General features: G+C 42.8%; 1 protein-coding gene across 2 annotated transcripts in view; it reads left to right on the top strand.

The window, feature by feature from the left end:
• The window catches only part of brip1 (BRCA1 interacting helicase 1), a 129,910-nt gene that overhangs the window by 47,119 nt on the left and 55,117 nt on the right, over positions 1 to 27,674 (top strand). For both annotated transcript variants that reach the window (XM_085915845.1, XM_085915844.1), the window contains exons 5-10: positions 123 to 344; positions 499 to 698; positions 805 to 937; positions 4,447 to 4,601; positions 4,862 to 5,039; positions 25,013 to 25,153. In XM_085915845.1, the coding sequence (XP_085771971.1) occupies positions 123 to 344; positions 499 to 698; positions 805 to 937; positions 4,447 to 4,601; positions 4,862 to 5,039; positions 25,013 to 25,153 (1,029 nt within the window). The remainder of the gene's footprint in view (positions 1 to 122; positions 345 to 498; positions 699 to 804; positions 938 to 4,446; positions 4,602 to 4,861; positions 5,040 to 25,012; positions 25,154 to 27,674) is intronic.

Genomic DNA, 27,674 nt, shown 5'->3' with positions numbered 1-27,674 from the left:
AAGCAGTAGTATTCCACTGCCATTGACTAAATAATTACTTAATTAGATCATTAATGACACCATATTTGCCATAGAATTGATGTTTTACTTGTCCGTATCACAATATTGTTTTTACATCTTAGGGACGATCATGCCATTACTTCCATGCAGTGCAGAAAATGGGCAGCCAGAGCACATTGCAGTTGGTCCATGGAATTCACCAAGCCTGGGACATTGAAGACCTGGTCTCATTGGGCAAACGGCTTCATTCATGTTCATATTATGCTGCTCGTGAACTTATGAAAGGCTCCGACATCATCTTCTGTCCTTATAACTACCTGTTAGATCCACTAATCAGAGAGAGTGTGAGTAAACGCATAAATCTTTGATAGAAAAGGAATTTGTGATGCTGCAAATATGTACGCAATGTTTAATGCATGTAGAATATAATTAAAACTGCAGCATACGATTGCAGTCATTTTTCTTCTCTCTCTAATCCATTGTTTTCTTGTGAACCAGATGGAGATTAACCTTGCGGGCCACATATTAGTTCTGGATGAAGCCCATAATATTGAAGACTGTGCTCGGGAAAGTGCCAGCTTCATGTTAGACCATAATAGTTTGCTGATGTGCAGGGACGAGCTTGACAGCATGGTCAACAACAACATCCGGCGTTTAAAACACGAGCCTCTTAGGGATTTTTGCTATAGTTTAGTCAAGTAAGTGTAATTTTTTCCCTTTTTTCCCCCCAGCCTTCCCGTGGCCTACATTTGTGGACAGTTTTTTTGAAATTATGCTTATTGTGAGGCATTTATGTCTGAATAGCTGGATCTGGGAGAGCCAAAGCCTAATGTCTCATATGGAATATGAAGATGGATCTAAAGTTTGGAATGGAAATGAGATACTCAGCATTTTCCACACCCTGGGTATCACTCCTGAAAATGTCCGGATGCTGAAGGTATGCCATTATTATTGTACATAGAAACCATAACATTTTAGCATTTACAATTGTTGGTTGCTTTGGAGAATTTTAGTTTTTCCAAAGCAATAACAATGAAAAGTATACAGATAAATCAAACATAAATCTGTGATTGTGACTGTCTGTCGGTTTAGTTTCACATATATCATTATAGATGATGATATGGAGGGGACATTGGAAAAATAATTGCAAATTGTAATAATAGTTGGAATAATAACTATAGCAGTTGCTAATAATAATAAAAAAAAAACTAAAATACCAGATGTAATGAAAAAGATATGTTAGGGAAAATATGATTGAATAAAATTATTCTCAGGTCCTCAAAGTCAAGTCAAGTTTATTTGTATAGCACAAAATCACAGGCAAGTTTCAAAGGGCTTCACACGTTCAAAAATGGACAAATATTCTCAACATCCCCTGATCTTAAACTCCCAGGGGCAAAAGGTAGCCGATGAATAAGAGGGGGCCGAGAACTGAGCCTTGAGGGACCCCCTTGTGTGACTGGAGAGAAGATGGATGTGTGGCCGGAGAGAGAGAGAGAGAGAGAGAGAGAGAGACGAACTGTTGCCTGTTGGTGAGATAGGAGGTGAGGCAGTCGAGTGCAGTCCCCTCAATACCTAGTTGGCACAGCCTTTGAAGAAGGATGGAGTGGTTCACAGTGTCAAAGGCTGCACTAAGTTTGAGTAATAGCAGGATGTTGAGGGCACCGGAGTCTGCGGAAATGAGATCATCGGTGACTTTAACATGAGCGGTTTTGGTGCTGTGAAGTGGGCGGAATCCAGACTGGAAGGGTTCGTAGAGGTTGTTGGACTAGAGATGGATGTGGAGTTGGGCAGAGACCATGCGTTCCAGGGTTTTAGAGAAGAACAAAAGGTTGAAGATGGGACGGTAGTTGGAGAGGTTGACTGGGTCCAGGGTGAGCTTTTTGAGGATGGCGTCAAATATATAGACGGTGGGAAAGTGGCCGAGGGATAGAGACCGATTATAAAGGGTGCTGAGGTGAGGAAGGAGGACGGGGAGGCAGGCCTTAGTTAAGGTAGTTGGAAGGGGGTCGAGAGTAGTTGGTTGTCTTGGATGCGGTGATGATGTCCAGGATGTGGGAGGTGTTGACAGAGGAGAAGGCAGTGAGAGAGGGGAAGGGCGAGAAGTCAGGAAGGGGCTATTAGACACATTACCCCCATTCTCCACTCTCCTCTCAGGAGAGATGGGCGAGGAGGAGTTACTGATGGTGGTGGTCAGAAAGCTGTCTTTTTGGGCAATTTTCTTGTTAAAGCTTAGAAGGAAGGAATTCCAGAGGGTGGGTGAGGAGGCTGGGTTGATGCCCGGTGGCTGGAGCAATTTGTTGATGGTGGAGAACAGGATGCGGGGATTCCAGTTGGTACTGTTAATGAGGGATGAGAAGTGAGGGGATTTGGCAGCAAGAAAAGCATTAAGGTAGGAAGAGATGTGTTGTTTTAAGGCTTCAGCGTAGACTGTGAGAAAGGTTCTTTTGTAGAGCCGTTCAAGTTGATGGCCAGTTTGTTTCATGGAACAGAGTTCCGGGTGTACCAGGGGGCAGAGTTGGTGAATGAGACAGGAAGTTTTCCAGTGGGCTAGGGAGTCAAGTGAGTCAGAGAGGATGTTGTTGAGCACGATGGCAAAGTCATCAGAGATGGAGGGGGTGGGGTCAGAGGGAAGGGCAGAGGATATGAGCTGGCAGTGTGAGTGGGTTTTCCTGTCTTGATGTTGCGGTCGGAGATAGTGAGTTTTGTGGGATTATGAGGTGAGGGTAGAGGGGCGGAGAAGAGGATGCAGAGATGATCGGACTGTGGGAAGGCAAGAGAACAGGGGATGGATAAGAGTGGGAAGGAGGAGCACACTATATCCAAAAACATCCAGAAATAAATTGCTGTCTCAGGACAAAAGGATAATACTGATTGCTTATTTATGTACATGTGCATAAGGGTATTCAGTGTTTCAGCCTGGAGACTTGCGTGGCATACTGTTTTTACACGGTTCATGCAAAATGGAAAATACTCTCTCACAAATGGCTGTTGATGGACTTAGTATCGGCATTAATTTCACAGGCAATAACACACGGGACAGGTTTTCATGATTCTCAGATAAGAGCTCTTCGTACAAGGTGTCTCGTTTGCTACCACGGTGTGCTGAATTTTTGAATTTTTTTTATCTAATAAATTAAACACGACCATCTGTTCTTTTCTTCATCTTTCAGTCTTTTTCTTCATTGTGTATACCCAGAAGTTTGCTTCATACACATGATCATATTATGACATATGAGTCATTTCAACAAGGCTCTTCGAGTTTCAAAATAGATTATTTGATATAGACCAATATCAGCCGTCTGTCAGAGCTGAAGCCGACCTGACAATGTGGCTTGACAAACAATTAGTGAGATTGGGGAAGGAATGGAGCCTCCGTTGTGAGAACTTCACAAATTAATAAATGTAAAGACATTGTGGTTTGCTGCAACGTATTAACAGCTGTGCAGCATTTTCTTTCCTCCATCCCTTCACATTGACGAGTCAGATGACAAGTCCGCAACTAATACTGCTTATTGTCTTGAAACTATGGCACTTTCATTTTCAGATGTTGAAAATGACACGTATATGCACAGCTTATTCCGTCAAACGTTGTTGCTGTAGCGACATGCTGTTTGCCAAGAAAAATTATGCTGAGTTTGTTTCTAACATTCATGAACACATGAAATTTGCACGCACATGAGGCCTGGAAAAGCAATATGGATTTAATATGGAAAAGTATTTTATGATTTTAAAAAGAAGACTCACAAGCACACCAAAGAAATATTCAACCAAACAGCCCTGTTTCACTTCTGTTTCACTTATGTCCATGAAAACTGGGACGCATATATAACAGCCCAAAACCTGCACCAAAGGTCTCTTGGATCCATATCTTGAACCTAACAGAATGACCACCACTTATTAGCTGATGTACTTCTCCTTGAGGGTTATATGATTTCGCTGAGGAGTGTCTAGGCTTTATAAATGAATGAATGAATTGCTTTATTGTTATTTATTATCTGTCTGTGGCGGTTGTGGCTCAGGCAGTAGATTGGGTCATTTAGTAACCGGGGGGTTGGCGGTTCGATCCCAGCTCTGTCTCAGTCACATGTCGTGTCCTTGGGCAAGACACTTCACACACCTTGTCTCCAGGTCGCCATTGTAAATGAGAAAATGTTCTCAATTGGCTTACCTGGTAAAACATTGAATTAAAAAAAAAGTTTAAACAAGCGTGTGATGTTTTGTCAAAGGCTACTTCTTGAGACACACAGACAAGAAAATGTGTTATTGAACATCTAACAAAATCTAGAATCCGGCCTGGGCCAGTTTCAAAATAAATATTCAATTCCATTGTACCTGTACCCCGAAGGGAGGGGAAGGCCTTCATAGCTGCTAATTACTTTTGTTTTTTCTGTGAAATAATACTGGTCACAGCATTGTTATTAACATTTGTTTCATATATTGCAGCAAAACATGGCTGCAGTGCTTGAAAAGGAGGAGATTATAGGATTTATAAATGACAAAGATAACATGATGCAAGTCCCAACGATAAGCTCATCATCATCCAGTATCCTCAAAGGACTCTTCATGGTTCTTGACTTTCTCTACAGAGATAACTGCAGGTTTGAGTCATTCCAAAACATAAAAGCAAATCTATGGAATTTTAAAATATAAGATACACATTGTTATTATTGCTGACAATTTCCATCCATTTAGCAATTGACTGGACTGCTTGTCCCTCGTGATTTTAATCTGATGGTACCAGTTCTCAGTATTATTGCATAGACTGAATGTGTGTGTCTGTGTCTGTGTGTGTGTGTTTGCTTGCGTGCCTGTGTGTTTGTTTGCGTGTGTGTGTGTGTGTGTGGGGGGGTATTTGTAGGTATTCTGAAGACTACAGAGTTGTACTTCAAAAGACATATTCTTGGATAAGAAAAGACATGTCTAATAGGAGTGACGCGCAGGGCTTCATGGCCCTACAAGGTCAAACACAACACCCAAGAGTCAGAGGGAAGACTGGATCTCTGTCACTAAATTTCTGGTGCCTCAATCCTGCTGTGGTGAGATTACCTATGTACTTGGTATGATGTTTGCTACATTTCATTTCAAAGTACCACAGATAAAGTATACAGCACAGCTATGAATATTAAATGGAGATATCTGAAAAGCTGTTGTTCTTTCCAGCATATACAGTACCAGTCAAATGTTTGGAAACACTTTTCAATAACAGCTTCCAACTAGAATTGGCAATTTATGGAGAAATTGCGTGTGAAGGCGAAGGCACTTCACACTATTGTGGGACTCGAAATAATGATTAAATGAAATAAAAATGGTAAATTAATAATGATGATTAAATAAAATAAAAATGGTAAATTAATGATGATGATGAAAATAATTATTAAAGTGATGTGTTAAAATTGAATGAATGAAAAATTAATGAATAAAAAAAAACGGCCAAGTGGGATTCGAACTCACTCGTCAAAGTGGCAAGAGTTGAAAGCGCCATTCTCTATTTACTGAGCTAAACAGTGACACACTATCAAAGCGGTAGAACATGGTGGAATGATGCTATTCAAAATGGCACGTGTTGATAGAGCCTTTCTCTACTTACTGAGCTAAACAGCGACTTAGTGTTGTGTGGTGGAATGATGCTATTAAACGAGAAATAAAGATGGTAAATGCCGTTTGGTAAAATGATGTTTTTAAATTAAAATTAAATGAATAAATAAATGAATGAACAAAAAATAAAAAAATAAATGAGTTAAGGAAAGAAATCATGAAAAAAGTTGTCAGATGTCAAAATTCGAACTCACTCGTGAACGTCGCTCGTGTCTAAGGCGCCATTAAGAATGAATGGGGGATTTTAAGGCACAAATTTGCTAATTATGCAAAAACGGTAAATGTTATGAACAAATAAAATACTAGCAATCATGCCGTGAATTTTTGGAACGTGTGAAAGTTGGAATGGGGTGAATCGGTTAAAGCATGTGGGAGTAGTTAGGTGTCAAAAAAGTGGGAGGAATAAAGTAGGATAATAATAATAAGAAAAAAATAATAAAGTAGAACTAGAATTGGCAATTTCTGGAGAAATTGCGTGTGAAGGCGAAGGCACTTCACACTATTGTGGGACTCGAAATAATGATTAAATGAAATAAAAATGGTAAATTAATGATGATTAAATAAAATAAAAATGGTAAATTAATGATGATGATTAAAATAATTATTAAAATGTGTTAAAATTGAATGAATGAAAAATTAATGAATAAAAAAATTATGGCCAAGCGGGATTCGAATGCCCTCGCGGAAGTGGCTCGTGTTCAAAGCGCCATTGTGTTCTTACTGAGCTAAACAGCGACTTAGTGTTGCTCCGGTGGAATGATGCTATTAAACGAGAAATAAAAATGGTACATGCCGTTAAAACGGTAAAATGATGTTTTTAACTTAAAATTAAATGAATAACTAAATGAATGATGAAAATAATTATTAAAATGTGTTAAAATTGAATGAATGAAAAATTAATGAATAAAAAAATTATGGCCAAGCGGGATTCGAACTCCCTCGTGGAAATGGCTCGTGTTCAAAGCGCCATTGTCTTCTTACTGAGCTAAACAGCGACTTAGTGATGCTGCGGCGGAATGATGCTATTAAACGAGAAATAAAAATGGTAAATGCCGTTAAAACGGTAAAATTATGTTTTTAACTTAAAATTAAATGAATAACTAAATGAATGAATGAAAAATAAATAAATAAAAAATAAAAGAGTTAAGGAAAGAAATCATGAAGAAAGTTGTCAGATGTCAAAATTTGAACTCGCTCCTGAACGTCGCTCGTGTCTAATGCGCCATTAAGAATGAATGGGGGATTTTAAGGCACAAATTTGCTAATTATGCAAAAACGGTAAATGTTATGAACAAACAAAATACTAGCAGTCATGCCGTGAATTTTTGGAACGTGTGAAAGTTGGAATGGGGTGAATCGGTTAAAGCATGTGGGAGTAGTTAGGTGTCAAAAAAGTGGGAGGAATAAAGTAGGATAATTAGTGTGAAGGCGAAGGCCTTCACACTATTGTTATTCTACTTTATTTATTATTTTTTTATTATTATTATTAAACAATTTATTCTACTTTATTTTTCTTCTTCTTATTATTATCCTACTTTATAACGGTAGGATAATAAGTAAGTCAGTAAGAGGACAATGGCGCTCTAAACACGAGCCATTTCCACGAGGGCGTTCGAATCCCGCTTGGCCATAATTTTTTTATTCATTAATTTTTCATTCATTCAATTTTAAGACATTTTAATAATTATTTTCATCATCATCATTAATTTATTATTTTAATTTTATTTAATCATTATATTAATTTACCATTTTTATTTCATTTAATCATTATTTCGAGTCCCACAATAGTGTGAAGTGCCTTCGCCTTCACACGCAATTTCTCCAGAAATTGCCAATTCTAGTTTTTCTTCTTCTTATTATTAGTGTGAAGGCGAAGGCCTTCACACTATTGTTATTCTACTTTATTTTTCTTCTTATTATTATTAGTGTGAAGGCGAAGGCCTTCACACTATTGTTATTCTACTTTATTTTTCTTCTTATTATTATCCTACTTTATTCCTCCCACTTTTTTGACACCTAACTACTCCCACATGCTTTAACCGATTCACCCCATTCCAACTTTCACACGTTCCAAAAATTCACGGCATGACTGCTGGTATTTCATTTGTTCATAACATTTACCGTTTTTGCATAATTAGCAAATTTGTGCCTTAAAATCCCCCATTCATTCTTAATGGCGCATTAGACACGAGCGACGTTCAGGAGTGAGTTCAAATTTTGACATCTGACAACTTTTTTCATGATTTCTTTCCTTAACTCGTTTATTTAACTCTTTTATTTTTTATTTATTTATTTTCCATTCATTCATTTAGTTATTCATTTAATTTTAAGTTAAAAACATCATTTTACCGTTTTAACGGCATTTACCATTTTTATTTCTTGTTTAATATCATCATTCCACCACAGCAACACTAAGCCGCTGTTTAGCTCAGTAAGAAGAGACTGGAATTTGGAGCACGAGCGCTGTTCCCGTGCGAGTTCGAATCCCGCTTGACCAATATTTTTTTTTCATTCATTCAATTTTAACACATCACTTTAATAATTATTTTCATCATCATCATTAATTTACCATTTTTATTTTATTTAATCATCATCAATTTACCATTTTTATGTCATTCAATCATCATTTCGAGTCCCACAATAGTGTGAAGTGCCTTCGCCTTCACACGCAATTTCTCCAGAAATTGCCAATTCTAGTTATTAAACAATTTATTCTTCCCACTTTTTTGACACCTAACTACTCCCACATGCTTTAACCGATTCACCCCATTCCAACTTTCACACGTTCCAAAAATTCACGGCATAATTGCTAGTATTTTATTTGTTCATAACATTTACCGTTTTTGCATAATTAGCAAATTTGTGCCTTAAAATCCCCCATTCATTCTTAATGGCGCATTAGACACGAGCGACGTTCAGGAGTGAGTTCAAATTTTGACATCTGACAACTTCTTTCCTTAACTCGTTTATTTAACTCTTTTATTTTTTATTTATTTATTTTCCATTCATTCATTTAGTTATTCATTTAATTTTAAGTTAAAAACATCATTTTACCATTTTTATTTCTTGTTTAATATCATCATTCCACCGCAGCAAAACTAAGTCGCCGTTTAGCTCAGTAAGAAGACAATGGTCCATTGAACACGAGCCACGTCCGCGAGCGAGTTCGAATCCCGCTTGGCCATAATTTTTTTATTCATTAATTTTTCATTCATTCAATTTTAACACATTTTAATAATTATTTTCATCATTCATTTAGTTATTCATTTAATTTTAAGTTAAAAACATCATTTTACCGTTTTAACGGCATGTACCATTTTTATTTCTTGTTTAATAGCATCATTCCACCAGAGCAGCTCTAAGTCGCTGTTTAGCTCAGTAAGAAGACAATGGCGCTTTGAACATGAGCCACTTCCACGAGGGCGTTCGAATCCCGCTTGGCCATAATTTTTTTATTCATTAATTTTTCATTCATTCAATTTTAACACATTTTAATAATTATTTTCATCATCATCATTAATTTACCATTTTTATTTTATTTAATCATCATTATTAATTTACCATTTTTATTTCATTTAATCATTATTTCGAGTCCCACAATAGTGTGAAGTGCCTTCGCCTTCACACGCAATTTCTCCAGAAATTGCCAATTCTAGTTATTAAACAATTTATTCCTCCCACTTTTTTGACACCTAACTACTCCCACATGCTTTAACCGATTCACCCCATTCCAACTTTCACACGTTCCAAAAATTCACGGCATAATTGCTAGTATTTTATTTGTTCATAACATTTACCGTTTTTGCATAATTAGCAAATTTGTGCCTTAAAATCCCCCATTCATTCTTAATGGCGCATTAGACACGAGCGACGTTCAGGAGTGAGTTCAAATTTTGACATCTGACAACTTTTTTCATGATTTCTTTCCTTAACTCGTTTATTTAACTCTTTTATTTTTTATTTATTTATTTTCCATTCATTCATTTAGTTATTCATTTAATTTTAAGTTAAAAACATCATTTTACCGTTTTAACGGCATTTACCATTTTTATTTCTTGTTTAATAGCATCATTCCACCGCAGCAACACTAAGTCGCTGTTTAGCTCAGTAAGAAGAGAATGGAGCTTTAAACACGAGCCCTGTTCCCGTGCGAGTTCGAATCCCGCTTGGCAATTATTTTTTTTCATTCATTCAATTTTAACACATTTTAATAATTATTTTCATCATCATCATTAATTTACCATTTGTATTTTATTTAATCATCATTATTAATTTACCATTTTTATTTCATTTAATCATCATTTCGAGTCCCACAATAGTGTGAAGTGCCTTCGCCTTCACACGCAATTTCTCCAGAAATTGCCAATTCTAGTTTTATTTAATCATCAATTTACCATTTGTATGTCATTTAATCATCATTTCGAGCCCCACAATAGTGTGAAGTGCCTTCGCCTTCACACGCAATTTCTCCAGAAATTGCCAATTCTAGTTATTACTAGAATAAATAAATAAAAAATAAAAGAGTTAAATAAATGAGTTAGGCAAAGAAATCATGAAAAAAGTTGTCAGATGTCAAAATTCGAACTCGGTCGTATACGTCGCTCGTGTCTAATACGCCATTAAGAATGAATGGGGGATTTTAAGGCACAAATTTGCTAATTATGCAAAAACGGTAAATGTTATGAACAAATAAAATACTAGCAATTATGCCGTGAATTTTTGGAACGTGTGAAAGTTCGCCTTCACACTAATAAGAAAAATAAAGTAGAATAACAATAGAGTTCAATAAAAAAAAATAAAGTAGAATAACAATAGTGTGAAGGCCTTCGCCTTCACACTAATTATAATTTCATCATTACCGTAATTTTCGGACTATAAATTGCGGATTTTGTCATACCGTAATTTTCGGACTATTAGTCGCTCCGGAGTATGTCGCACCACCCATAAAATGCACAATAACGTGAAAAAACATATATAAGTGTATATATGTGTCACTCCAAATCATAAAATACATCATTCATCGATCGTGTAAACAATGCCGCGTACGCGCGCCGTCGGACTCGTGATTTGCATGTCTAATTATTCCACAGACCCATATAACGATATATAAAGTATATTTCAAATAACTATCATATAGCAACAATATTACCAAACCATCTGTCACTCCAAATCATAAAATCTATCGATCATCGATCGTGTAAACAATGCCGCGTACGCGCGCCGTCGGACTCGTGATTTGCATGTCTAATTATTCCACAGACCCATATAACGATATATAAAGTATATTTTAAATAACTATCATATAGCAACAATATTACCAAACCATCTGTCACTCCAAATCATAAAATACATCGATCATCGATCGTGTAAACAATGCCGGGTACGCGCGCCGTCGCACTCGTGATTTGCATGTCTGGCGTGATGTGTGCTCGCATGCTGTCCATCACAAGCAGAGCTTGCATCCTAAATTGCATTGCTGCCCCTACTGTTTTTTTTTTGTTTTTTTTTACATCACCACACTAAATTCTCTTCACCAGACCTGTGCTTTTTAAAAACTCCAAAAAACAGCACTTTCCCCTCCCAGTTGTTGCGTCACGGCCAATGGTGAAATTTAAATCACCCTCGTTCAGTTTAGTTTGAAAATAACTATTATTTCTTTTTCAGTTGTTTTTTTTTGTTTCATGAACTTGAATATTGTGCTTTAAAGTGTGAATTGCTTTATTTGTTTTTTCAGTGTATTAAAAATAATATGTGAGGTGATCAACTGTACTGGTAAGTAATGTGTTAATGATCAAGTAAATTTTTTGGGAAAAAAAACACATATAAGTCGCTCTGAGTATAAGTCGCCCCCCCACCCAAACTATGGAAAAAAACACGACTTATAGTCCGAAAATTACGGTAGTTTGGGTGGGGGGGCGACTTGTACTCAGGAGCGACATATGTGATTTTTTTCACAAATTTTCAAAATTCAAAAATCCGCGATGTAGTGAAACCATGATAAACGGACCGCGATGTAGCACGGGATTACTGTCATTGGAACTGCAAGTGACGTCACCCGTGCCGAGCGGCGGTTATTTACAGAAAGGACAAAGGATTCGATCACGGGATGACGAAGATGACAAAGGGCCCCACGTACTACCGGCATCATTAGCGGCTTTGTTTGTAAGTGACACGGAGGACAAAGAGTTTGAAGGATTTAATGATTTGGAGTGACACAGAAGGTTTGAAAAACTATTATGGATTTTACGCAATCCCGGTCCTTCTCGACGGGAGCTCTCTTTTACCTCCGTGGATGGAAGTCGGGGGCCGGGGCTCGGCCGGGTGGCTGTCCGGGGACAGTGGATGGGGCTCGGACATGGCTTTTACGCACGCCCGGTCCTATTTATGGAGCTCTCTTCCACCTCCGTGGCTAGAAGTTCAGTAATTGTTGGCTCGTTGAACTCTTGTTTTGTTAAATAAAGAGCCGTTTACCAAACCCACATCTTTCCTGGTACTTTAACACTACAATATAGTTATATACTAGATCTCTGCAGCGCACGCACAGCGTTGTTGAGATAAAGAACGGGGAATTTGATCTATGGATTTAATGATTTGGAGTGACACAGATGGTTTGATAATATTGTTATATAAACCCACGTCTTTCCTGGTACTTTGTTAACGCTACAATATAGTTATATACTAGATCTCTGCAGCGCACGCGCGGCGTTGTTAACATAAAGAACGAGGAATTTGATCGATGGATTTAATGATTTGGAGTGACACAGATGGTTTGATAATATTGTTTTAATATGATAGTTATTTGAAATATACTTTATATTGTTATGTGGGTCTGTGGAATAATTAGAAATGCAACTTACAACGGGTCCGACGTGAGCATATGCGGCGCATACTGTTTACATAAAGCACGATCCAAGGATTTAATAAATTGGAGTGAGACAGATGGTTTGATAAGTGTTATTTATGTAATACTTAAATAACTCTGAATGTTACGTCAGGCCCGTTCTCAGCTCCTCGTTTGTGTATGTCACGTTAGCATACCGTATCATTTAGCCTGTTTTTGCTGGTTAATGTCTGTTTTTGGTGTTGGATTTTGACAAATAAATTTGCCCCAAAAGTGCGACTGATGTTTTTTTCACTTAATTGTGCATTTTATGGCTGTTGTGACTTAAACTCCGGCGCGACTTATAGTCCGAAAATTACGGTGTGTGTGTGTGTGTGTGTGTGTGTGTGTGTGTGTGTGTGTGTGTGTGTGTGTGTGTGTGTGTGTGTGTGTGTGTGTGTGTGTATATATATAGCTTCCATATATATATATATATATATATATATATATATATATATCCATCCATCCATTTTCTGAACCGCTTAGTCCCCACGGGGGTCGCGGGCGTGCTGGAGCCTATCCCAGCCGTCATCGGGCAGTAGGCGGGGGACACCCTCAACTGGTTGCCAACCAATCGCAGGGCACACAGAGACGAACAACCATTCGCACTCGCACTCACACCTAGGGACAATTTGAAGTGCTCAATCGGCCTATCAAGCATGTTTTTGGGATGTGGGAGGAAACCGGAGTGCCCGGAGAAAACCCACGCGGACATGGGAAGAACATGCAAACTCCACACAGGGAGGGCCGGAGGTGGAATCGAACCCGCACCCTCCTAACTGTGAGGCGGACGTGCTACCCACTGCACCACCGAGCCGCCCTCTATATATATATATATATATATATATATATATATATATATATATATATATATATATATATATATATATCCCGCTTATCCGGGGTCGGGTCGCGGGGGCAGCAGCTTTAGGAGGGACTCCCAGACTTCCCTCTCCCCTGCCACTTCATCCAGCTCATCCCGTGGGATCCCAAGGTGTTCCCAGGCCAGCCGAGACACATAGTCTCTCCAGCGCATCCTGGGTCGTCCCCGGGGTTGACCCTACCTGGGACATGCCCGGAACACTTCCCCAGGGAGGCATCCTGATATGCCCGAGCCACCTAATCTGGCTCCTCTCAACGTGGAGGAGCAGCGGCTCTCCGAGTCTCTCCCGGATGACCAAGCTTCTCACCCTATCTCTAACGGAGAGCCCGGACACCCTGCGGAGGAAACTCATTTCGGCCGCTTATATCCTGGATCTCGTTCTTTCGGTCACGATCCATAGCTCGTGACCATAGGTGAGGGTAGGAGCGTAGATCAACCGGTAAATAGAGAGCTTTGACATTTGGCTCAGCTCTCTCTTTACCACGACGGACCGGTACAGAGTCTGCATTACTGCCGACGCTGCACCGATCCGCCTATCTATCTCGCGCTCCATCCTGCCCTCACTCGTGAACAAGACCCCAAGATACTTGAACTCCTCCACTTGGGGCAGGATCTCATCCCCGATCCGGAGAGGGCATTCCACCCTTTTCCGACCGAGGACCATGGACTCTGATTTGGAGGTGCTGACCCTCATCTCGACCGCTTCACACTCAGCTGCGAACCGCTCAAGTGAGAGCTGGAGATCACGGGGTGAAGAAAATAGCAGCACCACGTCATCTGCAAAAAGCAGTGACGCGATGCTGAGGTCCCCAAACCGGACCCCCTCAACGCCTCGGCTGGGCCTAGAAATTCTGTCCATAAAAATTATGAACAGAGTCGGTGACAAAAGGCAGGCTTGGTTGAGTCCAACCCTCACTGGGAACGAATCTGACTTAGTGCCGGAAATGCGAACCAAACTCTGGCATCAGTGATACAGGGACCGAAACGCCCTTATCAGTTGGCTCAGCACCCCGTACTCCCGAAGCACCCTCCACAGAACCTCCCGAGGGACACGGTCGAACGCCTTCTTCAAGTCCACAAAACACATGTGGACTGGTTGGGCAAACTCCCATGCACCCTCGAGGATCCTGTCGAGGGTGTAGAGCTGGTCCACTTTTCCACGGCCAGGACGAAAGCCACACTGCTCCTCCTGAATCCGAGGCTCAACCTCCCGACGGATCCTCCTCTTCAGCATCCCTGAATAGACCTTACCAGGGAGGCTGAGGAGTGTGATTCCCGTGTAATTGTAACCCACCCTCCGGTCCCCCTTCTTAAAGAGGGGAACCACCACCCCAGTCTGCCAATCCAGAGGCACCATCCCCGATGTCCACGCAAAGCTGTAGAGGCATGTCAGCCATGACAGCCCGACAACATCCAGAGCCTTTAAGAACTCCGGGCGGATCTCATCCACCCCCGGGGCCCTGCCACAGAGGAGTTTTTTAACTACCTCAGTGACTTCGACCTCCGAGATTGGAGAGTCCGCCTCAAAGTCTCCAGGCCCTGCTTCCACACTGGAAGGCGTGTCGGTGGAATTGAGCAGGTCTTCGCAGTATTCCCCCCACCAACTCACGACATCCCGAGTCGAGGTCAGCAGCACACCAGCTCCACTGTAAACAGTGTTGACCGTGCACTGCTTCCCCCTCCTGAGACGCCGGATGATGGACCAGAATTTCCTCGAAGCCGCCCGGAAGTCATTCTCCATGGCCTCGCCAAATTTCCTCTTAATCACGCCCTTCCAGGTCTCACTCTCATTGCCCACGTGAGCATTGAAGTCACCCAGTAGAACGATGGAGTCCCCAGAAGGAGCGCTCTCCAGCACTTCCTCCAGGGACTCCAAAAAGGGTGGGTACTCTGAGCTGCCGTTCGTTGTATAGACACAAACAACAGTCAGGACCCGTCCCCCCACCCGAAGGCGGAGGGAGGCTACCCGCTCGCTCACCGGGGTGAACACCAATGTGCAGGCGCCCAGCCGGGGGGCAATAAGTATGCCAACACCTGCTCGACGCCTCTCACCGTGGGCAACTCCAGAGTGGAAGAGAGTCCAGCCCCTCTCAAGAGGGCTTGTACCAGAGCCCAAACTATGTGTGGAGGCAAGTCCGACTATGTCTAGTCGGAACTTTTCTGCCTCACACACCAGCTCAGGCACCTTTCCAGCCAGAGAGGTGACATTCCATGTCCCTAGAGCCAGCCTCTGCAGCCGGGGATCAGACCGCCAAGGTCCCCGCCTTTGGCCGCCGCCCAACTCACTTTGCACCCGACCCCTTTGTTTCCTCCTACAGGTGGTGAGCCCATGGAAAGGGGGACCCACATTTTCTTTTCGGGCTATGCCCGGCCGGACCCCATGGGCGAAGGCCCGGCCACCAGGCGTTCGCCTTCGAGCCCCACCTCCAGGCCTGGCTCTATTGAGGGGTCCCGGTGACCCGTGTCCGGGCGAAGGAAAACTGAGTCCATTTTTGTTCATCATCATAAGGGGCTTTGGTGAGCCGTGCTTTGTCTGGCCCCTCACCTATAATGTTACTGACGGTAAGAGGTCAAACAGGTGATAACCGGGGTTGTAGAAGTCCTTGATGATGTTGCCAGCTCTGGTCAGGTAGCGAGAGTTGGCGATGTCCTCCAGGCTGGGCAGAGGGCAGCCTGTGATCTTCTGGACTGTGCAGATGACCCTCTGGAGCACTCTCCTGTCAGCTGCAGAACACCCCGCGTGCCACGCTGTGATGCAGTATGCAAGGATGCTATCTATGGTGGCTCTGTAGAAGGTCACCAGCAGCATCTCCTCCAGGTTGTTCCTCTTAGCACTCTCAGGAAGTGGAGACACTGCTGGTCTTTCCTCATCCGGGCCAAGGTGTCCACGGTCCAGGAGAGGTCCTCGGATATCTGCAGTCCCAGGAATCTTATGGTGTGGACCCTTTCTACACAGTGCCCGTGGATGTGAAGTTTGGCCGGGTCCACTCTGCCCATCCTTAAATCTATTATGATTTCTTTTGTTTTTGTGGCGTTCAGTTGATGGTTGTTAACTGAACACCACACAGTCAGTCTGTAGACCTCTTCTCTGTAGTCAAAGATGAGTCTGACCACGGTTGTGTCATCTGCAAACTTTATGAAGATGTCAGATAGGTCAGGAGGCAGTCAGACGTTTAGAGCATGTACAGGAGGGGACTCAGAACAGAGCCTTGTGGAGAGCCGATGTTGAGTGTGATGGTGTTGGACTGGTGGGTGCTGAGTCTGACAGACTGTGGGCGGTTTGTCAAGAAGTCCTTAATCCTGAGGCAGGTCGTGATGGGGAGACCCAGGTGGAGCAGCTTCTGGATCAGGATCTGCGGGATGATGTGGTTGAAAGCTGAGCTGAAGTCCAGGAAGAGCATTCTTACGTAGTTCCCCTGGTGCTCCAGATGGCTCAGCTTGGGGTGGAGCGCTATGGTGATAGGTTGATCGGTTTGCCCAAACTGGTGGGGGTCCAGAGTTTGAGGCATACAGGTTTTTATCAGAATCAGCTTTTTTGACCAAGTTTGTGCCTGCCAAACAGGGAATTTGACTCTGGTTGATCTCAGCTTCTGTACGACATTTAAGTGACTGACAACATTCAGGCAACCACCAACATTTAAGTAGCGAGAGCAGGATGTTATTGCACAGTAAAGTCAAGTTTATTTGTATAGCCCTAAATCACAAGCAGTCTCAAAGGGCTTCACATAGACAAACAATTGACAATTATTCTCAAAGTATCCCCTGATCTTAAGCTCCCAAAAGGGCAAGGAAAAACTAAAAAAAAAAAAACTACCAGGGGAAAAATGAGAAACCTTGAGAATGTTAGGGAAAATAATATGATCGAATGAAATTATTCTCAGGTCCTCAAAGTCAAGTCAAATTTATTTGTATAGCCCTAAATCACAGAAAAGTCTCAAAGGGCTTCGCATGTTCAAAAATTCACAAATATTCCCAACATCCCCTGATCTTAAACTCCCAGGAGGGCAAGGAAAAACTAAAAAAAAAAAACTACCAGGGGAAAAATGAGAAACCTTGAGAAGGGACCACAGATGGATGGATCTCCCTTTCAGGATCACCAGGCTGCAATGGATGCAAAGAGGGCACGTAAAATACAAAATGTGAAAATCAATGTAAAAGTGGATGTCCAAGTCAAAGCAAAGAGCTGCCAGAGGTGCCCTCGATTGTCCTGGCAGTGTCTACTAGGTGGGCAGTCCACTGCAGTTCCCTCATCCTGAATTGGTCCACGAGAATCCAGATAGCCGCTGTCAGCTTGGGTGTCACCTAACCACCTCTTCAGCCGGGGAGGGCGGATGAGGAGCGGGAGTGAAAACAAACTCTAGCCGAATCGGCTACTACAGGTTAATTAAAGGCCATATTATAGAAATGTGTCTTTAAACGTGTCTTGAATGTTTCTACTGAGGTAGCAGTTCTAATATCCATTGATAGGGCATTCCAAAGCTCTGGAGCCCAAATAGAAAATGATTTAGACCCTGCAGACATTTTCTTGGTCCTCGGTGTCACTAAAAGACTAGCGTTTTGCGAATGAAGGTTACGAGACGGAACATAAGGAACAACTAGGTCGACGAGATATGAAGGCGCTAAGCCATGCAATGATTTATAGGTTAATAGAAGAACCTTGAAGTCACATCTTAAATGGACCGGGAGCCAATGTAAGTTGGCTAATATTGGGGTAATGTGATCAAATTGTCTTGTCCGTGAGAGCAGCCTTGCAGCAGCATTTTGTACTAACTGTAGAGTTTTGATGCTGGACTTATGAAAACCAGAGAATAATGCATTACAGTAGTCCAGGTGCGACGTGATAAACGCATGTATAATAGTTTCCGCATCACCGGTCAAGAGGATCAGACGAATCTTAGCAATATTACGAGGGTGAAAAAAACGCAATTCTGGTTATATTCTTAATGTGCTTTTGAAAGGAGAGCGTTTGGTCAAATATTACCCCGCGATTAGATACAGTATCGCTCTGAGTGATAGTACGGTTATCTATAGTTAGAGTGGTTTCCTTAAATAAGTGTTGATAACAAGCTGGACCAATTATCAACAGTGATGTCTCTGAGTCTCTGTGAGTGGTGTGAGTTCATCAGAGCGACAACCTGGAGGAAGAAGCTGCGTCTGTGTCTGCTGGTTTTCGCGTACTGCGCTCTATAACGCCGTCCGGAGGTGAGTAGTTCAAACAGACTCTAACCTGGGTGAGAAGAGCCTGTAGAGATGTTGCTTGCACGTTTCCTGGTCCTGGACAAGTACAAGTATTGGATAGATGAGAGTTTGGTCCCGATTATCTTTTCCGCAGACCTGATTGTCCGTTGCAGTCCATGCTTGTCTTGTTTGGTGGCCGATCCAAACCAGACAGTGATCGAGATCCAGAGGATAGACTGGATGATGGCAGTGTAGAAGGTCTTCAGCAGCTCCTGTGGCAGGTTGAACATCCTGAGTTTGTCTCAGAAAGTACAACCTCTGCTGGGCCTTCTTCTGGACAGTCTATGTTGCCGGTCCATTTCAGGTCCCAGGAGATTGTGGATCCCAGGAACTTGAATGTTTCTGTGGTAGGAATAACATTACTGAGGATGGTGAGGGGTGGACGTGGTGAAGGGTCTCTCCTGAAGTCCACTGTCATCGCCACGGTCTTGAATGGGTTCAGCTCCTGTGGTTTTGGCTGCATGAGTGGACCGCCGCTCCACCTCCTGTCTGTACACAGTCTCGTCACCCACCCGGATCAGTCCGATGAGGGTGGTGTAATCTGTATACTTCAGGAGCTTCACAGAAGAGTCGCCTAAGGAACAGAGAGAAGAGCAGTAGGGGGAGTACGCACCCCTGGGGGGCGCCAGTGCTGGTGGTCTGGGTGTCGGATGTGATGTTCTCATGCCGTCTCCTGTTGGTCAGGAAGCTGGTGATCCACTGACAGGTGGAGGCAGGCACCACGAGCTGGATGAGTTTCTGGTGGAGGATGTCGGGAGCGATGGTGTTGAACACCACAAACAGGATCATGGCGTACATCCCTGGGGTGTCTAGGTGGCGCAGGATGTAATGCTGCCCCATGTTGACCGCATCGTCCACCGACTTGTTTGCCCGGTAAGCAAACTGCAGGGGGTCGAGCAGGGGGCCCGTGATGTCCTTCAGTTGGCTAACACTAGCCTTTTCAAAGGATTTCATGACCACAGATGTCAGGGCGACAGGTTCGTAAACATTCAATGCTGTGATGGCAGGCTTCTTGGTCACCGGTACGATGATGGAGCTTCTGAAACACGAGGGCACCTCACACAGTTCCAGGGAACGGTTGAAGATCCGTGTAAAGGTGGGTGCCAGTTGTTCAGCACAGACCTTCAGGCAGGAGGAAGACACGCTGAGCCCCGTGCCTTCCTGACCTTTTGTCTCCAGAACATCTGACACTTCTCTTCGCGGATCTGAAATGTGGGCACGGCCTCTGAAAGAGTGTAGGTGTTAATGACGATAGAGGTGTGAACAGGTTGTGTATGTTGATTGAAGCTCCTATTGTGTGGTTGGACCGTTCAAACCTGCAGTTAAAACCTGTTTAGCTGGTTTGCAAGCCTGGGTTCTCCACAGGAAGGGGGGTTGGTCTCTTGAAGCTCGTGATGCCCTGCAGGCCTTTCCACACTGATGAGATATCAGGATTTGCAGAGAGGTGTCTCTCCAAACTCTGCCCATAGCTCCTCTTAGCTTTCCTGATCACTTGGGACAGGTCACAGTCCCCACTCCTCTAGGCCTCCTCCTTGGCTTTGCGCAGCATCCTGAGGTTTGGTGTAAACCACGGTTTGTTGTTGTTGTACGTGCAGAAAGTCTTAGTTTGCACCCACAAGTCCTCACAAAAGCTGATGTATGATGTCACAGTATCTGTGAGTTCATGCAGTTCTGACACTCAAAAACACCCCAGCGCAGTCAAAGCAGGCTTGGAGGTCCTACTTTGACTCCACTGTCCATTTCCTCACAGTCCTCACCACAGGCTTACAAGTTTTTAATTTCTTTATGTAGGTAGCGATCAGATTAACTAGACAGTGGTCCGAGAGTTCTAAAGCTGCACAGGGCACAGAGTGGTATGAGTCCTTTATTACGGAGTAGCAGTGGTCCAGTGTCTGTGTCACTCTGGTGGGAGACGTTATGTGCTGCGTTTGTGAGGTTCGCTCTGTTAAAATCACCCAAAACAATCATCAGTGAGTTTGTTCGTTTTGTCTCCATGTCTGTTACCTGCTCAGCCAGCAGCTGCGTGGCTTCGATCGCACGTGCGTGTGGTGAAATGTAAGCAGCCGCCATTACGACTGAGGAGAACTCACGTGGTGAATATAATGGCCGGCAGTTTATGAAAAGTCCGAAAAGAGTCCGAGAGTCCTAAAGCTGCACGGGGCACAGAGCGGTATGCGTCCTTTATTACGGAGTACCAGTGGTCCAGTGTCTGTGTCACTCTGGTGGGAGACGTTATGTGCTGCGTGTGTGAGGTTCGCTCTGTTAAAATCACCCAAAACAATGATCAGTGAGTTTGTTAGTTTTGTCTCCATGTCTGTTACCTGGTCAGCCAGCAGATGTGTGGCTTCGATCGCACGTGCGTGTGGTGAAATGTAAGCAACCGCCATTGCGACCGAGGAGAACTCACATGGTGAATATAACGGCCGGCAGTTTATGAAAAGTGCCTCTAGGAGAGGGCTGCAAGACTCTTTCAACACTGTGACATCAGTCCACCAACCTTCATTAATGTAGAAGCATAGACCACCTCCTTTTGGTTTTCCCTGTGAGCTCCGTGCTGCGATCCGCGCTATTAGTCGTAATCCGCGCAGCTGAACACCGTGGGGATGTGTTCGTTGAGCCACGTTTCGGCAAAGCACAAGACGGCAAATCTGTTAACGTCCAGGTTCCTTGGGATGAGAAGCAGCATTTTATCCATCTTGTTTGCCAGGGAGCGGACATTCGCCAGATGAATTGATGGTAGGAGAGGACGGAACCCTCTCTGCCTCATATTCATGAGGGCTGCGGCGTGCTTGCCACGCCGCCGTCTCCGGCAGAACTTGTAGAACGCCGCCGCTCCGGCTAAAATATCCCTCAAAATGTCTGGGTCAGTGAAAACCGGAGAGAAAGTGCCAGGAGAAGACTGTTCGATGTTAAACAGTTCTTCTCTGCTAAATGTGATCTGGGATGGGCAGCAGAAGTCGCAAAAAACACAGCAGAAGATGCAAAAAACACAGAAAATAACACAAAGTAGCAGAGAGCGAGTCACCAAGGCGGCCATCCGCGGCGCCATCTTATGATGTGCTGAGAGACCAGTCTCACAAAGCATTTTATGACTACAGGCCTGTAGTCGTTGGGGTTGACCACATCTGTTTTTTGGGGGATGGGGATGATTGTGAAGGTCTTGAGGCAGGGAGGGACGGTGGCTAAGGATAGGGACACATTGAAGATTCTCGTAAACACACCAGCCAGTTTGTCAGCACACGTTCTGAATACCTTACCGGGTACTCCATCGGGTCGGCCACCTTCCTTGGTGTCACTGTCCTTAGCGCACATCTTAGTTCCTGCTCCTGGAATGTCAGTGTGCTGGTGCTTCGGGGGAGGTGGGAGTGATGTGACCACTGGGGTCAAAGAAGTAAATTAATTCTTCTGTCAGCAAGGCATCAGTCCTGGCTGTCGTCTGGTGGTTTCCTCTATAGTTCGTGATGTGATTTATTCCCTGCCACATTAACAGCGAAGTGATCTTCAATTCTTCTTCTGTAGGCCGCTTTGGCTTCACTGATACCCCTTTTCTGGTCCGCCCTGGTCTTGCTGTACATTGCCCTGTCCCCTAAATTGAAGGCAGTGTTGCGTTGTTTCAGGAGGGATTGCAAAAACCCTGACCCTTTTGTTGATGGTGAGACGTTGTCAATGCAGCTCCTTATGCAAGAAAGTACGGTGTCAGTGTACTCCAGGACGTTGTGGATATAGAATAAATCCCATATGGTTGTGGCATAAATCCCATATGGTAGTGGCATAAATCCCATATGGTAGTAGCTTTCCGTATGCGTGCCACGTACAATTGCCAACTGACATCGTTTTGCAAAGCTTAGTCCAAGTACCAGGGCAAACATTTCCTGACATTTTGCGTCAAAAACCGAATACAGTCAAATCTCAACATACAAATTTAATTAGTTCTGGAACCTACTTTGTATGTTGGATCAAATATTTCCATAAGAATACACTGTAGTTTGTTCCACAGCCAAAACAACAACGATAACTCTTTAATAAATACTGCAGAAAATTACACAGCAACAAAACAAATGCATTCTATCAGAAAGATGTAAAAAGAGTTATCATCCATATGGCGCCTATTTCAAAGTCAAAAAAAGTCAGTCAGCTTTATTGTCAATTTCTTCACATGTGAAGACACACAGAGATCAAAATTAGGTTTCCCACCGTCCCACGGTGACTAGACACATTACACAACACATACAAGCAAATAGCACAAACGAATAGACAAGAGCAATGAATAAGTAATAAGCGAATAACCCAAATAAATAAATAGATAAATAAGAGGAGCAAAATGGAGCAAGCGTGCATACAGCAGACAGCCAGAATAAAGCGCAAAAGAACAGGACGTCATGGAGCCGAGGGTGGAGGGGGGAGAGAATTCAGGATCCTGACAGCTTGGAGTACAAAGCTGTTGGCGAGTCTGGTCGTGCGGGAGCGCAGGCATCTGTACCTCTTCCCAGAGGGCAGAAGATCAAACAAAGAGTGAGGGGGGTGATTCACATCTCACACAATCGCGGTCGCCTTGCGGGTGAGACGGGAGGTGTAAATGTCTTTCAGGGAGGGGAGCGGAGCCCCGACGATCTTACTAGCAGTGTTTACTATGCGCTGCAGAGCCTTCATGTTGTATTCAGTGCAGCCACCACCCCACACAGCGATACAACTGGAGAGGACGTTCTCAATGGTGCCACGGTAGAATGTGGTCATGATGGCAGGAGGAGCACTTGCTCGCCTGAGTTTCCGCAGAAAGTACAGGCCGCGCTGAGCTTTCTTCGCCAGCGGCGCAGTGTTAGTGGTCCAGGAGAGGTCCTCACTGATGTGCACCCCCAGGAATCTGGTGCCGCTCACTCTCTCCACCACAGCACCGTTGATGGTCAGCGGCAGGTGTTGGGTGTGACCCTTCCGGAAGTCAACAACAATCTCCTCGGTCTTGCTGACGTTCAGCAGAAGGTTGTTGTCCCTGCACCATGCGGCCAAAAGGTCGACCTCCGATCTGTAGTGAGTCTCGTCGCCACCGGTGAGCAGATCCACCAGTCGTGTCGTCGGCACATTTCAGCACGCGGTTGCTGCTGTAGGTTGCGGTGCAGTCATGCGTCAGCAGGGTGAAGAGTGAGCGGACTGAGCACGTAGCCTTGAGGGGCCCCCGTGGTCAGCGTGATGCTGCTGGAGACATTGTCGCCAACACGTACTACCTGAGACTGCTGACAGAGGGATATTGTTGGAATATGGGAAATATTAAAATTGAAACTGTCTTAATGTACCGTATCTTCCGGACTACAAGTCGCAGATTTTTCAGTTTGGCCGGGGGTGCGATTTTTACTTAACACATATTACTTGATTTAAATATTACTTACTTACTAGTATATCACTTCACATGTTTTTTTTACACTGAACCACATGAGGGCGCGCTAGGCCTGTGGAATAATTGGAACTGCAGCTGACGAGTCTGACGTCAGCGACATAGAAAGGAAGCGCGGCATCTACTTCCGGAGTCAACGGAGTTGTTTAAAAGTGACACAGAGAACGAAGATTTCGATGGATTTAACGACTTGGAGTGACAGTAACTGTTTATGTAACAGTTACATAAATAACTGTTAGTTATTTGAATAACTCTTAATATGTTACATCAGGCACATTCTCAGTTCCTCGTTTGTGTTCAACATTAGCATACCGTATCGTTCAGCCTCCTGTTGCCTCTTCATGTCTGTTCTTGGTGTTGGATTTTGTCAAATAAATTTTCCCCAAAAATGCAACTTATACTCCTGTACGACTGAAATATGTTTTTTCTTCTATATTATGCATTTTATGGCTGGTGCGACTTATGGTCTGGAAAATACGGTAATGCGGGGTCACGAAAAGCATTACACCTCATGAGATTTCTGGCAAAAATATTACATCTATGCATGATTGCAAGCTAGCAAGAGGCACTTGGGACTCCACAGACATCGTCATCTTCTTGCTGCCCATCAGTTATTTTTAACAACTACCTTTTAATGTAACGAATTTTCCGGACTATAAGACGCTCCGGAGTACAAGGCATAATAATAGGAATGGATAAGAATGTTGAATGAAGTGGTTTTTGACTAAAGATGAAATAGTTTACAAATACAAAGGAAATAGTTTACAAATCTAACCGCCTCAATTCAGCCTCTGTGGAACACCTTCAGAACTGATAATCTACAGAAGCAGTTCTCTGCTCAATACATGTTGGCCTCTTTAATTCACTGACTGAATTTGTGTGTATCAGTTTAACTGCCAGTTGCAATGCCATTCACAAAAGATAATAACTTCTACACACAATTACGGCTGGCGCTCTGAGTTTAATTAAAAATAAAACAATGAAATGAAATAATCAAATAACTGTTGTGTGTTGTGTCTGTTTTTAGGCCTTTTCTGACTTGAGCAGGACAGTGCACAGCATTGTTCTAACATCAGGAACATTGGCGCCAATGGGATCCTTCTCCTTGGAACTTGGAGTAAAGTTTTCTGTTCAACTAGAGGCCAACCATGTCATCAACAAATCTCAGGTCAATGTAAAGTATTTGTAATTCAATTGAATTGGATTTTTCTCAAAAAGTTAAACAATTTATAACATGTCCTAAACATCTCTATCAGGGAAGTACTGGGCCAGAAATTTGGGTCTATAATTTGTGCCCTCCGGTGTGCACAACTCAAGACTAAACGTTTTATGTTCCTTTTACCATACATCGAAGCCCCAAATACTAACCAATGGCAAGTGACAATGTTTTTACGTCTCACCATTTTCACAATATACTGTACACATGTATACATGTACCTCTATAGCATGTCACCTCTACACATCTCTACCATTTTGGTAGGTGCTCAGCAAAAATTAAGGCAACGTCCATGGACTGACAGTTACACCAAGACTCTGGAGCAAAAGGTTTCAGAAAGGAACTCACACAAGATCAGATGTTTAAATTGTCCAAGAAATTATCTTTTGTCCCCCAAGAATCAGTGAATATTTTCAATTTACAAATGGATTTGTTTAAACATTTCTGTACAATAAAACAAAAAATCTTAATATCCCTAATGCACAATTCAGGTCAAAAAGTGCTTTCTGCCCTCAAGTGTCAGTACTTCAGTCCTTCCATCCGTTATTCCACCTGTCCATACATTCATCCACAGCTTATCCGGAGTCGGGTCACGGCGGCAGCACCTTCAGTAGGGAAGCCCAGACTTTACTCTCCCAGCCACCTCTTCAGGCTCATCCTGGTCAGCCGGGAAACATAGTCTCTTCAAGCGTGTTCTGGATCGTCCCCTGGGCCTCCTTCCAGTGGGACATGCCTGGAAACTCTCCCCAGGGAGGCGTCCAGGAGGCATATGCTTTTTGCATATGCTCTAAATCGACAGTAGCTAAGCATACATAAGCATATTCAAACCACCGATACTATAACAATTTCTTAAGAAAACACAAGGCAGTTGCGATTACTTCTACAATCAAGAATAATTCTATAATCAATCGGTACTTGGTGGAGTCCGGTCAGTTTTTTATAAAGATACTCCTCTTCTCTCCGGTTTTGACTCTGTGTTGGGAAAGGGGAAAAAAGATTTGTGGTTCTATAAACCTATTTGACAACTCACCCATTAACCGCTGTTAATCACATTACACAACACAATTTTAACTTTTGTAGTGCTTTGCCTTTGAGTTCCAATGCCTGGTGAGCGTAAAACAAAGTTAGGTGCACATTTTAATGACAATAGTTACAGCAGATAGAAACCTACCTTTACACTGATCTTGTTAGTGTGAAGGCAAAGGCCTTCACACTATTGTTATTCTACTTTATTTTTTTCTTATTATTATTATCCTACTTTATTCCTCCCACTTTTTTTACACTTAACTACTCCCACATGCTTTAACCGATTCACCCCATTCCAACTTTCACACGTTCCAAAAATTCACGGCATGACTGCTAGTATTTCATTTGTTCATAACATTTACCGTTTTTGCATAATTAGCAAATTTGTGCCTTAAAATCCCCCATTCATTCTTAATGGCGCATTAGACACGAGCGACGTTCAGGAGTGAGTTCAAATTTTGACATCTGACAACTTTTTTCATGATTTCTTTCCTTAACTCGTTTATTTAACTCTTTTATTTTTTATTTATTTATTTTCCGTTCATTCATTTAGTTATTCATTTAATTTTAAGTTAAAAACATCATTTTACCGTTTTTATTTCTTGTTTAATATCATCATTCCACCGCAGCAACACTAAGTCGCTGTTTAGCTCAGTAAGAAGACAATGGTCCATTGAACACGAGCCACGTCCGCGAGCGAGTTCGAATCCCGCTTGGCCATAATTTTTTTATTCATTAATTTTTCATTCATTCAATTTTAACACATTTTAATAATTATTTTCATCATTCATTTAGTTATTCATTTAATTTTAAGTTAAAAACATCATTTTACCGTTTTAACGGCATGTACCATTTTTATTTCTCGTTTAATAGCATCATTCCACCAGAGCAGCTCTAAGTTGCTGTTTAGCTCAGTAAGAAGACAATGGCGCTTTGAACATGAGCCACTTCCACGAGGGCGTTCGAATCCCGCTTGGCCATAATTTTTTTATTCATTAATTTTTCATTCATTCAATTTTAACACATTTTAATAATTATTTTCATCATCATCATTAATTTACCATTTTTATTTCATTTAATCATCATTTCGAGTCCCACAATAGTGTGAAGTGCCTTCGCCTTCACACGCAATTTCTCCAGAAATTGCCAATTCTAGTTTTTTATATTAGTGTTGTACGGGATGGGATGTCTGTTGTTGAGCCAGGAAAGCAAGGATGTGGGGTATGGATTTGGTTCTTTATTGGCAAGATCTTGGGTTGTTTAATGGCGGTCAATACACAAGGCACGGCAGCAGATGAAACAGCTTCTGTCTCCAGGTTAGCTTCTTTTATACTGCCCGGAAAGGCGGGAACTTGTCACATGACCATTTCGTACCTGAGGCGGGAACTTGTCACATGACCGTTTCGTACCTGAGTGTGGGGGCATCACCCCCCTGTGTGTGTTCATC

The sequence above is a fragment of the Syngnathus leptorhynchus genome, chromosome 7, assembly GCF_054491065.1.
Source record: "Syngnathus leptorhynchus isolate UIUO chromosome 7, UIUO_Slep, whole genome shotgun sequence".
In the NCBI taxonomy this organism is placed as follows: Eukaryota; Metazoa; Chordata; class Actinopteri; order Syngnathiformes; family Syngnathidae; genus Syngnathus; species Syngnathus leptorhynchus.
Note: the sequence above shows the minus strand (reverse complement) of the source record. Positions and strands in the feature narration are given on the sequence as shown.